Raw genomic sequence first — 17,985 nt, forward strand, 5'->3', positions numbered from 1 at the left:
GACTGTGCCCCAGCGCACAAAGCAAGGTCCAAAAAGACATTGATGAGTTCGGTGTGGAAGAATTTAACTAGCTGCGCATAGCCCTGACCTCAAACACCTTTACAATGAGCTGGAATGGAGATTGCGAGCTAAGCTTTCTCGTCCAACATCAGTGCCTAACCTCAAAAATGTTCTACTGGATGAATGTGGAAAGCTTTCCCAGAAGAGTGGACGCTGTTATAATTGCAAAGAGGAGACCAACTACATATTCATGTCTATGTGTTAAAAAACCCTGTTGGTGTAATGGTATTGGTGTCCCAATACTTTTGTCCATATAGTGTATGGGCATTGTATGTAAGACCAAATGGACAAATGTGTTGAATGTACCCCTTTTCCCAGTTTGCTTTCTGTAGCCCCATGGTGCACTTCCTGCAAAATAAAAGCAAATCTACATTACAAAAAATTAAAAGTGATGCAAAAAAAAAACCAGTAAAAACAAAAGCCATGTACTGGTTTTGCACCCATTGTTGTGGCAAAAGTAAGACTTATTTTCACTACTATTTTTTTCATCTACTTCCTGGCACATAAAGTGTGTTTTATATAGACCTAAATCACCCTACATGGGATACTAAGAAGTAAAGGAAGTTTAAAGTGTTTTATATATGCAATTTACTGACTGAACATTTGCAAGTAGTCTTAGCAAGTAGTCTTAGTTTTGCCAAATGACAAAACTAGATCTTCAGTAAATCAAGCTCATAATAATAAATTAAGCTTAATTGTAAATTAGTCAAGTTCATTGTTTCTTTTATTTTCACACTAAAACAAAAACAACCATAAATGACTATATATTTTTTTTAGAGATAGAGAGAGAAAGAGAGAGAGAGAGAGAGAGAGGAGGGAGAGAGAAGGAGAAAAGAAGAGAGAGAGGGGAGACAGAGAGAGGAGGGAGAGAGAAGGAGAAATGAAGAGAGGGAGGGAAAGAGGGAGAGGAAGAGAGAGGGAGAGAGGAAGAGAGAGAGGGAGGGAGAGAGAGAGTGAAAGAGAGGGAGGGGGAGAGAGAGGGAAAGAAGGAGAGAGTGTGTGTGTGGGGGGGGGGTGAGAGCAAGAGAGAAACATTCTGATACTCTGCTGTTTGCTTTACTATACCACCTCCAACCATGGTTATTGCCAGTCCATCCCTATACTTTATAATAAGCAGAAATATTTAATTTAAATTCTGAGCTCACAACATAGTGTTATATATCATAACATATAATATTACCAATATGTACACCATCATTTTAACATTGAATGAATATGAACATTAAAAATGTTTCCAAATCTCTATACATTTTATTGATGTTGACATTTTTTCGGAACCCAACTGAAGACTCCCTCCTCTACATAGCCCTGCTGCTACACACATAGCTTTTGTGTCTCCCACACAGTAAAACTATGAGAACCAAGTAGACTTTTGCATTGAGATTCATACAAATTTACATTGATTTTATTAAATTCAGCAATTCGTGCAAATGTCCGAAAACGTGGAGGTATCCCAACTATTATGTTGAATTATGTTGGGTTTTTTTCTCTCTCACTTACTCTATTACACACTCTCACTCTCCCATGCTATCTCTTACACACTCTCTGGCAATCTGTCCCTACCTTCTGCTGTTGTTCTGCAACAGGGAAGAGCCTCTGCACACTCCTTGGGGGAATGGAAAAAGGCTGTCCCCATGTTTTGCACCACACTGTTGCAGAAATACTACATCAGGCCAGAATAATGCAGACAGATCTGCAGAGTAAGAAATCTTTCTACAGTTCTCTTTCTATGCAGATCCATCTGCAATATTCTGGTCCAGTGTAGAACTTCTGCATCAAGGTAGACAGCCTTTCCCCATTCCTCCAATCGAGGGAGAGGCTCTGCCCTGTTGCGGAAGTACACAGAAGAGGCTAGGATAATGCAGAGGAGAGCCGAAAGCAGCAGAGTGCCAGGTGAAGAAGAAGGTGAAGAACAAAAAGCAGATAAGAGCAAGAAGAGGAGCTGCAGAGAACAAAATGGAGAAGCAGAGACACAGGAGCAGTTGTCAGAGAAAGTAGGGGAAGACATTGAGAAAGTCTGTGAGAGAGTGAATGAGAGCGACTGACAGCAAATTTAGTTTCTGAAAGGGCAGAAAACAAAATTTGTTGTCCTAAAACAAATGGACCAAAAAAGAAACATTGGTACTAATTGTTTTTGTTTTTTTGGCACACGTCTAGAACCAGCAAAACTTTATTCTGATGGATTGCATACAAACTCCAACATCCTATGATGAAGCAGAATGTGCTGCTTTAATTTTACATGTGTTTAGAAACACTTTATGGTTATAATCCGCTTATGAGGAAATGCACAAGAGACCTATTAGAGGCCTGCAAGTGAATAGAGTAGCTATAAAAGCACATAACTTAATGGATTCATCAAATGATGCCGGTACAACACTTAAAGATGATTTATAACTGTGGTTTCAAAATATCTCTTCAAGCTCAACAATCAAAAAGGATTCATAGAAATTTACTAATTGAAAGTAAGTTGGTAAATCTCAAAGAAAATGGTCCTGAAGAAGAAAAAAAATTCTCTGCAAATCTGTCTGCAATATTTGGGCAATAGTAGAGTCTCTCCTGTTCTCCAATCAGTGTGTGTGCCTGGAATCTCTGCCCTTTTTTGGAACTATATACTGAGCCAGACATTGACTGTGATACAGCATAACTCCCATCACTATATACTGAGCCAGACATTGACGGGATACACTATAACACCCATCACTATATGCTGAGTCAGGCATTGACTGTGGTACAGCATAACTCCCATTATCACAATAGTGTATTAATATCATTTTCACTGCAAGGTTGCATTGGTTGGCCCATCAGAATGCACAATTAAGAATGTGTACATTGATTCATCAACAAATTCAATTTTCATGGTGTAAACACAGAATAGAAAAACCTGGAAAATTACCAGAAAATTATTGCCCCGCACACAGACTACACACATAAGTCTTGCTCCAGCAACCAGACTGCATACAAACACAGGACTTGCCAAGATTTCATCCACAGGACCCATATTGCACCCACAGTGGCCTCCGCTCAGAGTATCGGGTTTCCTCTCAGTCAGGGCTCTTCTCAGTCTAGCTAACTCATACTCTTTCGTTATTGTATAACCTTTAGGCCCAAAACAGTAGAGTAGACTGTCAGAATACACATATATACACTACCCTTATAAATACCTGTCCATAAACACATACATACATATGCACATTCACACTTGCACCCACACACAAACATCCTGGCTTACATTTGCCCTGGCATCCACACACTTGCTTTCTCTTAGACATCCTTGCCTTAAAATATAAACACTTTCAAAACACAAACATACTCTTCCTTTTTCTCATAATTTCTCCCCTGTCTCATTATCTCCCCTCTTTCTCATTATCCTTCCCACTTCTCATTACCCACCTTTATCTCTTCCCTTCCTCTTTAGCTCTCCCCTTCTCTTTGATCCTCCTCTTTCTTATTATCTCTCCCATTAATCTATATTTCATATCTCCCTTTTCTCCTTATCTCTCCTCTTTCTATTTATCTTTCCCATTCTCATTATCTCTCCTGTCCTTTCTGTTTATCTCTAGCTCTCCTCTTTCTTTTTATCTCTCCCCTTTTTCTTTCCATTTCTCAACTTTCTCTTAATTTCTCAATTTCTTTCCCTTTGCCTCACCATTTTTCCCCTATTATGTTCATCTTTCCTGCTCTTTCTCTTATACTGTTCTGCATTTTACATCTACCTCTCTTTCTGTTTATCTCTTGCTTTGTCCCCTTTCTCATTATCTCTTATATTTCTTCTCATCTCTCTTTTCTCATTATCCCCTTCTCACTTTATTGCCCCTTTTTCCTCATCTTGATTTTTTTCTCATTATCTCCACCTTTCTCTCTCTCTCTTCACTTTCTTTATACCGCCTCATATCATATATCTTTCTCTTTATTTCTCCATTTTTTACTATGTCTCCTCTTTCTGTTTATCTCTCCTGCTCTTTCTCTTTCACACTCCTCTGGTCCTAATCCCTATTTCTCTCCTATTTTATCTTTCAAATGTGTCCCTATCTCTGCTCCTTCTCATTATCTCTCATCTTTCTTCCCATCTCTCCTCACATCTCCATTTTCTCATTATCCCCACTTCTATCTCCCCTATATCTTTCTCTATCACTCAATTACTAAATCACTCTTACTATTTCTCCCCTTTCTGTTTATCTCTCCCCTTTGTCTCCATCGCTCCACATCATTATCTCTTCCCTTTCTCCCTATTTCTCAGATTTCTTGGTATCCCTTTAAATTTTCCCCATATCCCATCGTTCTTATTATCTCTCCCCTTTCTCCCCATCTCTCCTTTTCTCATTATCACCTCTCTATTCTTATCTCTTTCCTATATCTTTTTTATCTCTCCATTTTATTACCATCGCTCCCCTTTCTCATTATTTCTCAACCTTCTCACTATCTATCCCCGCCTCTTTTCTTAATCACTTACCTTGCTTAAGTCTTGTGGTGGTAGTGTGACACCTCTGTCTCACTGCTCCGTGGCAGTGTGTGTGGCTTCACTGCTGAGCGTCAAAATATGACATCATAGTCATCATAGCAGTTAGACAGAGGCCTTGTGGAGGCGGCAGGAAGAGAAGAAGAGAGAGGCATTGAGCAGTCACTAAAAACTCAGTGCACCTCTCTCTCTTTTGCTCTCTGGAAGGGTATCGATTGTCAGTGGGGCAGCAGATTAGGAGTGATAGCTATCCGTATCTATATCTATCAGAATCCAATATATAGTTTTTTCCTCTCAAATTTTACCAGTTTCAGTTTTCTTTAACATTTCAATACAATCCCATCCACTCTTCCTTTTTGATTAGTGTCTAACTTGTTTCCCTGTCTATTCTTTCAATTAAATTTCTGCCCTTTACTATACATTTTAAGGAAGAATTTTAAAAAGAAGCAAACACTTTCCCCACTAGCTATGGTTTTTGTTTTCTATAAATGTTTTGTCTATTTTAATGGAAAGATATGTGACAAAATAAGAAAAAATGTCATTCTAGAAAGAAAACCTATTTAATAAAGTTGTTCCTCTAGCTTTCTTATGCTATTATTTCAGAATTCTCTCATAAATAATACAAACTTGCATAGTGTTTACAACATACTCCCTCAGTAACCAGCAAGTGCCTCCAGCAGTCTATGCAAAATGGCCAAATGTCATTATTTTATCAAAAACGCTTTGGCATTTTATTACATGGAATATAGAATGACATTTTACTATGCTGTTGAGCAGTTAAAACTGCTTTACACTCAATTATGCAGTATTTGATCTTAAATCGGATGATAAGCATGTCTTACAAAAATAAAGCTTTATTTTTGTGGGTGTTTTTTAAGCAACTTGACACCATCAATATGTATAATTTATACACATAGAAATATCTATCTAGCTACCTACCTACCTACCTACCTAGTAACTTGTTTTAGATGTTGCAGCTACTGTACCTACATTTAGGTGCATTTCATAAAACACTTTCATAGGTTTTATGAAAAACATCATAAAAAACATAATTTATATTGAAGGATATTATCTACAGTTGCAGTTTTGAGTATTCTGAGTAACAGGATATAGAAGCAGGATTAAAAAGTGAAATTATAAAAATAATGAACTCCAATTAAAAAAAAAAATCTATAATGAATTAAATAATACAAAAATATAATTAACATCATCGTAGTAGCCCATCATAAGAAAGCATACCTATTGTCATCTGAGAAAAATGTATGATATGTATATATATATATATATATATATATATATATATATATATATATATAACATTTTTTTCTCATTATTTCATATACAAATGAGAATTACTTTACCCCCAAAATGTGATTACACCAGTTTAACTATGAGAAGTCAAAGATATAATAACCTGCCATCGGCAAACATTCTGCATCTTATTTTCCATCTCAGTTTTCTTTGAGGACACAACTGTCATCCTCATCAGTCTAAGAAAACAATACATGACAGTAATACTTTTGGCCCTCACTGTCACATAAGATGGGAACATTGTCCTATGGATCAGTGGTTCTCAACCCGTGTATCCTCAGGACCCACATTTGTCTTTGGTCATTAAGTCGCGACCCAATAATAATTTAATTTCCGAAACATTATATTTTATTCCATAAAACAACTTGTGTAGTATTCCACATATATATATATATATATATATATATATATATGCACTTTTTAAACAGTAAACAAACAGTAAACAAACAAACAGATACTTTGCACAATGAATAATGCAGTAATCACAGAGCTAGTGAAAATTAATGGGGGTGGGGGGACAGGGGTTGTGGTGTCTGGGTAACTGGGGCTGAGATGGTGCATAGGGGCTGTGGTGGGGGGAGAGGGGTTGTGGTGTGGGGGTAACTGGGGCTGAGATGGTGCATAGGGGCTGTGGTGGGGAGACAGGGGTTGTGGTGTGGGGGTAACTGGGGCCGAGATGGTGCATAGGGGCTTTGGTGGGGAGTAGGGGACAGGGAGTGTGTTGGGGCAGGGACTGTGATGGTGGTAACTGGGGCTGTGTCCTAGTGGGGGACAGAGGCAATAGGGACAGCAGAGCAGATTATATATATACACACACCGGTATATATATATATATATATATATATATATATATATATAATTACCTTACTTACCTCAGAAAAGATGAGGGAGTGGAAAGGCTGCCCGCGGGCTGCAGCAGGAAGAGGGGAGGAGCAATCAGAAAAACTTTATTCAGCTCCCACTAGGAGCAGACAGCGACCGCAAAGTAATAAAGCAACTTCCTTTGCGGTCAGGGAGTAATACTAAAGTACATGCCGGACCGGAGGCTGCCTGATGGCCCTGATTGTTGCGGCCGTGGTCCTGACAGCCTGCGGCTCGCGGATTGCCGCTAGAATGTGTAGAATTTTTCTGGTATGCCTCCAGTTCTGGTATGCCTCCAGTCCAGTCCAGCCCTGACCATCCACGACTCACTGAAGACAGGAGTTGAGAACCACTGCTATAGATCTAACAACATTTAGTGTCATAGACATAGGATCACTAATTTCCTGATTTGCGTGGGAAAGCCTCTGCCTTACAGAGCCTGCCTAGGATTATCTGTCCTGACACCTGCAGGCAACCAGGCAAGAGAAGCCCCAGCACTCGGAACCAATCAGACAAGAGAAGCTGATGACACCTTTGAAGTGTGAAGAAGCCAGGCTTCTCTAATAACTTCACAGGTGATATGTCTGTACTGTTTCATGTGTTTGTGTCCTGTTTATTTATGTCTACCATGTGTGAGTATGTGTACTGTGTGAATTTGTACTGTATGCAAATGTATTTGTGTGTATACAGTATACCCTGTGTCTGTATGTGAACTACCACACATGTGTTACCACACAAATTATACTCTACCATACACACCACTCTCAACCACACAAATCACACTCTTCTATCCCCATCACTTACACCCACACTTCCACACAAAGCACAACTTACCACACACCACTGCCAGCTACACAGATAATTCTTCCACATTACTTTCACACAGTGAAACATTATATGGACAAAAGTATTGGGATACCCGACCATTACACCAACAGGGACTTTGATGACATCACATTCTAAATACATAGACATTAATATGTAGTTGGTCCTCCCTTTACAGTCTACACTCTTCAGGGAAGGCTTTCCACATTCATCTAGTAGAGCATTTGTGAGGTCAGGCACTGATGTAGGATGAGAAAGTCTGGCTGCATATGAGATAAATAGTTGAAAAGAAGGGTTGACTTAATCCGTCATCTGCTTCTCAAAGCAAACAGTTAAGCAACTAAACCAATATATATATATATATATATATATATATATACATATATGTATATACATATATGTATATATATATATATATATATATATATCATAACATGGAACAATCTGCACAATAAATCACAGCAAATCATAAGAGTTATAAATTACTTTAGGGAAGCTGAAATAAAATAAAAGATAAGGATGGATGGACACAAGTACACAATTTGCTCTAAAGGCTTTTCAAAGCCCTTTGCAATATACTCTTTGAAACGAAATCACCTAATCTTAAGATTTTAATGTTGGGGAATTGAACAAGCGACAACGATTCACACAGAAAATGTGTGAGTTTGGTTGCTATTGCAAAGAAAACCATCAATGGCTTATCAGTTAAATACTTTTTACCTAGAGGTCTAAATGAAAAATGTAATCCTATATTCGGAAGTAATAAGGAAAAATACCCCTTTCAATCCCGAAGGCCATTCTTTTTCCTGTCTTATAACTGTATGTATTTGAAGAATACTATGATAAATAATAGCCCTTGGGAAGAACCATTTTATTAAGGAGCATTTAATAGAAAACCTGGGAAAGGCTATGGAAACACAAAGTCACATATATATAAGCTCAAGAAGAAATGTGTCAACATATTTAAGCAAAATAATACACCATCTATAGGTCCCATATAAGCACTTATCAATTTCATGGAGTGCGTGTATTAATGACTATTTTAAATGCTTTTTGCTTGTAGAATGTAACATTAAAGGGACACCCCTTTAATGCAAACGATAGCTGCGTGGTCCTTTTTGGTGGTGTCCTCCCTGCAAATAAAATGGAGGACTTATGCAGAATTTCCCCTATATGCAAATGTACCTTCCCCTGTCCTTCAGCTATTTTCCATGCACGAGATATGTTAAGCTGAATAGATCTCCATGCACGTGATATGCTCCGGTCAGCTCTAGTACTGATTCACCGAACGCTGTGGATGGGAGTCTGTTCAGATCCCTGTGCACATGCATGGAAAGCACTTCCATTGATTTCAATGGGAGCACTTTCCTGCAACCGATTGGCTGCATCAATTAATAATCGATTAAATAAGGAGGCATATATATTATATATATAAATAAAAATATATATAATCTTTAAAGTAATAGACATCTATGTTCTAAAAAGAGCAAAATCTTTCCAAACATATTTTATAGATGTATCATTAATAACATTGATTATATGCTGTAAGCCAAGTGATAGCTTTGGCCTTTAGGAATATGTATTTTTTATTAGTAGGTTCAAAGGCTGGATATGGGGCCAGGAAATATAAAAAAAATAGTCAGAACCTCATAACTGGACCTGTGTACTCGCACTAAGTATATTTTAATCTGAATACATTTGCATCCATTTTTTAATTAAGCAATGGCACAAACTTTTTCTTACTATTTTCTTCCCATATTAATAGCATGACTTTATCCTATTTTGTTACTGTGTTTTCATATACGTGTATACATGTTTGCGAGTGCAAATATGAGTCGGCTTTAGTGAGTTTACGAAATGGACTATTCCTGCCACAAACATGTCTTTTTAACCAAATTACAAGCACTCACAGCTTAGTGAATAGACCCCAGTGAGTTCTGTGGAGAGTGTATTCTCATCTATTTAGTATGCTTATTGATTGTGGAGTTTGTGTAAAGGCTTTATTATTGTGGGATTACTTTAATGTGTGTTGGAGTAAACTCAGTCTTTAATTTGTTTTTAATTGAATCATCTGCAGAGGATTCATTGGTATTGATTTGACTGTTGGTGGTCTATTTGAAGAGTCTGACAGCTGAATAGAATCATATCGCCCACCAACAATACTGTAAATTATCTAACTTTGTTGTTATAACTTAATTTTGATCTGTTTAATCCTGCCAAATGTGTAACCCTTACTGGTATATTGCCTGTAATCTGCTATAATAGTGGAATTCATAAAAGCATAAAAGTGCCATTTGTCCCAATATAAAACTAAATAGCTTGCAAATAAAACGTATGTCTTACTTAAAGAGGTAATTTTGTAAGGAAGAAATCAATTTGGCAATTAAACCAACGTGAAGAGTTCGGGTCCAGATGGATTTTCTAAAGCATATTATAAACTATATCAAAATATACTGAGCACACACTTCTGAAAAACCCTTATGTGGAAAGGGAAAGCTTTCCACCACAGACCTTAGAAGCAATGATGACACTCATCCCTGAACCAAAGACCCTAAGCCCTGTAGAAGCAACAGACCCATTTTCTTAGTGGATCTCAAACTGTTAAAGCCCTAGCCCTCTGACTACATCTGCTTATACCTGACATTGTACACAACGACCAGGTAGGCTTTATGAGAGGTCGAAAGGCTACAGACAATACTTAAAAATCCTGAATATAATGCAGTTTGCCCAAGTTAACAAAATAAAGACCATGCTTCTCTACATAAATACAGAAAAAAGCCTTTGACAGGATGAATTGGAACTTTTTATTTGCTACATTACAGGCATGTGGGCTGGATCCCCATATAATAGAATGGATATCTTCAATGTACTCTGGCCCTTCAGCAAAAGTGCGAGTTAATGGAGTGAGGTCCAAACCATTCACGCTGTAGAACGTACCAGACAGGGCTACCCCCTGTCAACCCTATTATTCATCCTGACCTCGGAACCACTAACGCATGCCATAAGAACAAATCCTAATAACAATAGAATCACCATAGGTGCAGAATCACAGAAACTAGTGCATATGCAGACAACTTACTGGTGGCAGTTCCACAACCAGTTATCATCTTTCCTAATGTAATGCAAGAGTTCACTAAATATAGTGAATTGTCCCTTTTTTTGTATAACAAATTGAAAATCCTTAATGCTATCATTCCATAAGCCTTAGAAAAAAAAATGATAGCCTCAAACTTCCAATATACCCAGATTACACCCATAGGCTTTGCACCAGCACCCAGATTGTACCTGCAAGACTTGGTCCAGCACCTAGATTACAGCCGCAAGACCAGATTGCATTCACATGATTTACCCAGCAACCAGATTGCATCGAAAGTGGTCTCCTCTCAGGATCTCAGGTCTCCTCTCAGTCTAGGCGCACCATTTATTCATTCTATACCCTTTAGGCCCAAAACAGTAACAGTAATGAATAAACTGTCAAAATACACACTTTACAAATGACTGCTCGTAAACACACATACATATAAAAACACTTTCAAAACAGATCACACTATCTCACCCTTTCTCATAATTTCTCCCCTAGTTCTCTCCCCTTTCTGTCCATCTCCCCCCTCTTTGTTTACCCCTCTTATCTGCCACTTTTCTCTTTATTGCTCCGCTTTTCTTTGATCCCCCTTCTCATTATCTCTCCTCCCCATTCTCTTTATTGCTCAACTTTTTTTATCTTATTGTTCTCTTTCACTCCACACTTTTTTCACAAGTGTTTGTAAATGCAGACATGGCTAGGTGCCTCATTTTATACACCCGTGGCAATGGGTCTGATTGAAACCTGAATTCAACAATTAAAAGGTATGTCTGAATTATTTTGCCCATATAGTGTATCAATTTCACTGCATACTGCCCCTTTAAATAATAATTTATGACTCCCCTGATGACAATAAACACTTGTAATGATCTAGACCCATAAGTGATGATAGCACTTAGCAGTATTTACATCAGTTGGTAAATTAAAACATCAAAGTAATCAACTGAAGAGAGCAAAAGTATAAAATTATGTAATTCTGAAAGGTGGAGAACCACATTGCGATTTAAAAGAAAAAATTAATCAGAAATACCAAAAATTAAGAGACATTACCGAACAGGGTTTGTTCTCAAAGAGATATAATTGACTTCATATTCAGGAGAGTAGCAAAAACACTTGCATTACTATGATATCAGGACACTGTTATTGAAGGGACAACCTAGTCCCCAAAATAGTTTGTACTGTATGATAATACAGGTCTATTCAAAATTACAATATCCAATGAGAGACATGGAGGTCTCCATGCTGTTCCCGGTGAGATGGGGTTTACAACTAAATAAAAACCTTCAGGGCCATCCTTGTCCCTCCCAACCCCACTTCCTGCCCATCAGGGTTAGAGAAGTTAGAAAGCTCCAATTGCCTCTCCCCTCCCGCAATGGTAGTGTTAAGGTCTATCTATGTACCCTTTGGGTGCCATCAGCAGTGAAAATCAGTGACATGAAAGGGGTGAAACCAGTGGGAAAGTATATCACTTTATAGTGCCCATCCAGTTATTGGTCATCATTTTCAGTCAAATAAAAAATAAAAATAAGCAGGACAAAAACAAAAATTAAAGGTGATTAATTCTCCTTCAATGGCAGCAAATTGAAAAATAGCTGCTGTTTGCGCAGAAGCATGGATATATACTCCAATGCACCAGCACCCCTTCATTTAATACTTAAAAAGTCACAGGCCCACAAAATGGTATTTAATAAATCTGTGAGGGCATGCAACCTCAGTCAGGTCTGGTCAGTCAAGTTATCCCTTAACTAAACTGACCACTCAATTTTTTGGTGAATAGATTACATTGTAGTTACAAAATTATACTTGTTTTCCTCTTCCCCTGGCTGCTTCTGCTGAAAGCAGGAAGCACACTTAAGTATGCTTCCTGCACATGCTCAATGAGGTCGATGGAAGCTGTGCTCCTAATATTTTTTCTGAAATGCATTTTCTGACCCTGATATTGCTTAGCTTCCCATATCCCATTTCATATTCTATCTGTCACATCCTGACAAACATCAAAACGCAGGCTATCTAGTCTTGTCCAATGTACAAAGTACATCTCATAAAATAAAACTAGCCCAAAATAGATACAGTATTTACACCATATGCAGTTCAGTTAGTATTATGAACATTTAGTAAGTTACACATTTTCAGCCAGTTCACTTGCACTCAACATCTAGTGAATGGTCCTGACTTACAATAAATGCACTATACAGTTAACAACACAGACTAATATTACCACCGCTTAATGAAAATAAAATTCAAACTGTACACATTTATCTTATTAATGTTGTGATTTGATATAACTCCCTCCTCTAATTCTTGCTGTCTTTCCTCTTACCACCCATCCTTTCTCCCTCTCTACACACATATTTCATATACATACGTTGTCATCGGTGGAATATTCACATTGGGCTATCAAACAATATAAAATTAATCGATTTTCCGTGCCCAAGAGAATTATTTGAAATGTCTTCCCTGTCTATAAAGCGCTAATGACTTTGTTTTAGGCCACTGCTATACTACAGCCAGTTATCATAAAACTAGCCCATGTGTGTAATAAACAGCTGACTTTGATGGTGACTGACATATAGGATTCTTCAGATTAAGGGTTGACAAGATGATGGGAGTCAGCAGGTTACTCTCTCGGGATGCTGTTTAGCGCTGTAGCATATCAGTGCCTGACAGGGATTCATGATATTTCTCTGAGAAAAGTTATCCGTCATTGCTTTACAATATGATTTCTGTCTGCTGAGATTGCAGTAATGCCCCCAAAATAAAACGTAATGGCAATTTTCCCTCTATACAATGTTTATCATCCACTTAGAATCAAAACACCCAAATGTATTAGACTGTTACGATATATGTTTTCGACAATTCAGTTGAATAGAAAAGAAAAAGCCATTTTAAAGGAGCATTCAGTTTTGTACCTAGGGGATGAAGCAGCTACACAAGACGTCTCTTAAATTGATGTAGATATTACTAAAATGTTTTTAGATTCATTGAATATTATTTTAAGGAACATGAATGTAAAAAGAAATTATTTAATTCATCTGATGCGCCTTAGTATTGTTGGTAATTTAGCACAAGTCTAAAGACTTATAAAGTCCAGTGGAATTAAATCCTTTAACTTCCAGTATGTTAACTTATCTTTAATAAAGATTAAAACATGCATTAAAATTATTGTAAAAACATTTATGATTCATATATATATATATACATATATATATATATATATATATATATATATAAAAAAGAACAACAGATAACTGGATAGATAGATAGATAGATAGATAGATAGATAGATAGATAGATCTTTATCTAGTTTATGCACATGACTTTTTATAAAGGTTTCTGAGTTTAAGGTTCACATAAAGACATTAAAAAAGCCAATGTTACTTTAGGAATAAGGGTTAATTCGTGATCAAAAATCCAAAAAAAAAATCTATGACATCAAAAATGATAAAGTTAGTTTCATGAAATAAATAAAAAATATCAGAAAATCATTTAAGAAGCACAATGATAATTCTTTTTGGCATCTTTTGAGTAATTCAATGTGACCAAAAGAAACATTTTCCCACGCATATATTTCAAAATTGCCGGAAAAAAAAATCTGAACGTGCAGCGCTATCCTATTTTAGTAGCATTATTCAGATTTCAAACTGAATAATAAACTGTTACTCAGCTGTAAATCTAATTGTGAATGCATCGTAATTGCTAAAGTCGCCCCAGAGACTACTTCATTATTGTGTATTGAAAGTCACAATGTTATTAATGAAGTACACGAAATCCACTATGGGAGTATTGCTCCTACATAGATAGTAAAGAATTTATGTAAATTAGTCACTACACTTTTATTTAATTGTTATAAATGTCATGTGTTCATTAAATAATAACGGCTAAAATTGTTTTTTTTTATTTTAAAGTGGATCTGTCATATTTAGTACATATTATATACTGGTAAATATATGTTATTATAAACCTCTCTAATGGTGTTTAAGGCTTAACATATATAATGTATAGTATAGAAAAACACTTAATGTATATCATGGGAGCATCTTATCTCAATGTTATCATAATGATTTCTCACCATTACGTTATCTCTCTTCTACTGAAATGTTGCTGCTTGTTGTATAGTCACACATATGGGCCTCTCCTATTCTCTAAACTCCCCTGAGGGAATATAGTTACTTTTCAACTGTAAGTTTTACTTTATACTTAACCATAGGCAATACAAATAAAAAAGAACAGACTATTGGTAATATTATTATAATAATTATTATTATCATCATTTGCAACTGCGGTTCCACAAGAATAGACGTGAAATGTATCCCTAATTTCCAGTTTTTCATTTTATTTGATTAAGTCAATGCAGCATTAAAATATATTTTTTTTACCATTACTACTAGAGTACTTTGATTTAACTGCTTTAGGCAAAGGTTTTTTTTTTTATTAAACAAAAACAAATCCATAAAATATAACTATTTCCTAAACTTTGCGGTATATATAAAGCAGCTATGAAAATTTGAATTAGTCTCAAAAGGAGGATTCTTCATTTGGCTGGGGACCAGGGACAAAATTAGTCTGGGCATTGGATCACTAAAGTTTGGGGCTACGAATGGGAAGCCTAAGTGGATTTTTACCAAATGTGATACCTGTGAAGCAGTGACACAACAAATGCAAAAAGTACTAATAACTTAATAGACTTTTTTTAAATATAACAACATTCAACCACACTAAAATGACAAAAAAAGTCTTGCTACTCCAAACAAAGCAAAAACATACAGTATTCAATAAAATCTAAATATTTAACGAGCCGCAGTTCAAAAAGTTAGATAAAACCTGTCTATTCTGTTTGTAACAAAGGCCTAATAGATATCCATCTTTGGGTTAGAATCTCTTATACTCCAATCATTCCACATTGACCTCAAATTAATTGGAAGGCACAACAGCCATAAAGTTACAGCCAATAATAATGGAAATGCATGCAACAAGAATGGATTTTTATAGGTGGGTATCATTACATGGGCAGGTTCACCACCCATTAAAAGCCATCATCTGGCTCAACAAGTGATTTAAATTGCGTCTGAGTGGTTCAGGTCTGGAAGTATAGTTGATTAATGCACATGTGCTGCTGTACATGTAAACATGAGCATACACAATAAACCGGCGTGACGTAAATCTAATCTCTTTGGTGTATTTCTATTGAAAACTAATTATGATCCGCACTGATAGTGTGAAAGCAACAGATAGGAGCGATAAAGTATAGGCAAATTCCAGCTATGACATAAACGCCCTCGTAAGCAACATTAAACATTTTCTTTGAAATAAATGAATTAAATGCAATTTACTTAAGAATGATAATTTTAGAACATAGCTCTAAACATTCCATTATTCAAACTTGGCAGCAAACTTAACATTCTGTTTCCCTCTTCCCAAGATTGCTGGATTTCAGGTCACATTTGTTAATTGTGATAATCCATCTTTTTTTTTTTTCTGCTGACAATATGATTATAAATCTAGCAATTTCCTATTCAAATATCCAATTTGTCTAAATAGAAGTAAACTCTGCTTGGCATAAATTGTAATTTGGAAAATTAGCAGCTGTGCAGATGTTCATTGCATAAACAATAGCAAATTATGAATGAGTATAACCCTGTGGCACTTAAATGGTAAACGCGTTTTATTCCAAATCGTAAATACAATGAGCTACAGGCGTTGTTTTTTAACTATAATGCCTTGCCAAACCATTACTGCCACCATATTAGTTGTGTTCTGAAGTTAAAATATTTAATTGTAAGCTGTTCAGCCTTTTCTTTAATTCTGCAGGCATAAGTGTATTTTGGTTGTGCTTGGGAAAAATCATACACAAAACACACTGGAACATGTAAAAGATGTGATAAAAAACGAAACCAGTGCAACATATTACCTAACATGATAAATGGAATTCCCAAGAAGGTAGAGTTGTATTTTCCGCCTGTCAAATTGATGATCCCAGCGGCAGTTAGTGTTGAAAGGCCAACGGTCACCAATCCAAGGAGGCCAAGCCATGGCTTACTTCGAACGCAGTCCTGCATAGAGCTACAGAGGATGGCCAACGTGACAACTAACACAAGACTTGTAATCAAGTAACGTTCTGAAACCCTGCTGGTCTTTTGAAAATCCTCTCCTAGTGATGAAGATGTGAAAGGATACATTTTAACTTCCCTGTTTGATTTCTGAAAGCTTTCCACAGTCTCACAGAAAATGGATTCCCATTTTGCTGCCACAACTTCGTTGAGTGAGTTGATGGCCTGAAGATAGTATGTAAGCTGAATGGCCTCAGCAGACTTCACTCGATCTTTGCTGTGGACTGTGACACCTCCCAGCTGGTGGCCGTTGTACACTTCCCTGCCATCCTTTAGTTGGGTGATTGGATAGGTGATGATAAAATTTGTTCGATTAAGTGAGCGAGCTGCCTTCAGTTCTTCCAAAATATGGACAATATCATCCACTATACACGTCTTCTCGTTGCTCAACATACAAATGTGGGCAAATGTATAATTAAAACCAGGTCTGTGAACTTGAATCCTTTTCACTGCAGCATGCAGCTATAAGAAACAAAAACAAAAAATGTTATTTTATTGATTTTTTTTGCGCTGGACTATAATTATAGATAACAATTCTGGGGTAAAGTCCTATATGAATGGAATACTCCTTGTGATTGCTCTACATTTAGCAATATTACCCAATGTTTACAAGTTACCATTAAATAATTATTATCGTAATAGCCACATGGAATCTGCTGGCACTCTATAAATAGGTAACACACATTACTATATTACTTGTCATTGAATTAAAGAACATTATTTATATGATAATCTTATCACAATTTACTGTAAACAAAGTAACCTTGCAGGAACCTTAAGGCACCTCAAACATTCACACTTTCTGTATGTAGCAAGATGGAATCGAGATGCAGGAAAGGGAAAAGAATAGAAGACTGATATATTTTAGAAGGGGTAATGTCAAGTATTTGACAGAAATGTAAGAAGTAGACTTGTGCATTCGTATTCGGACGGACATGAAAACGAACACGAAGGGTGCGTATTCGTTGTTCAGCCCAAATACTGAACAAACGAACATGGCAGCGGCAAAACGTACACAAAGACAAATAATCTTCTAACTGATCTCCCTGGTCCCTTCACCCTCTCGCCTACCTTGTCTATGCAGCATCGCAGGAGTTAACAGGAGCAAGAATCCATAGGATTGTGCAAGGAGTTAAAGGTCCATGCGAGCGACTCTATTGGTCGCCTGCAGAGGCCTCCTCTGGAATCAACCGATTGTTTGATGATAGAGGAGGCTCCTGCCGGAGACCAATACAGTCGCTCACATGGACCATTTACCCCTGTTCCCTCCCAAGGCCAAGTTT

General features: G+C 36.8%; 1 protein-coding gene across 1 annotated transcript in view; it reads right to left on the reverse strand.

Moving 5' to 3' along the window:
• Positions 1-17,985, reverse strand: part of PTCHD1 (patched domain containing 1) — a 60,802-nt gene that overhangs the window by 20,586 nt on the left and 22,231 nt on the right. Inside the window, exon 2 of the mRNA XM_053457273.1 lies at positions 16,504-17,164. Coding sequence (XP_053313248.1) covers positions 16,504-17,164 — 661 coding nt within the window. The remainder of the gene's footprint in view (positions 1-16,503; positions 17,165-17,985) is intronic.

This window comes from Spea bombifrons, chromosome 2 (assembly GCF_027358695.1).
Source record: "Spea bombifrons isolate aSpeBom1 chromosome 2, aSpeBom1.2.pri, whole genome shotgun sequence".
Classification (NCBI taxonomy): Eukaryota; Metazoa; Chordata; class Amphibia; order Anura; family Pelobatidae; genus Spea; species Spea bombifrons.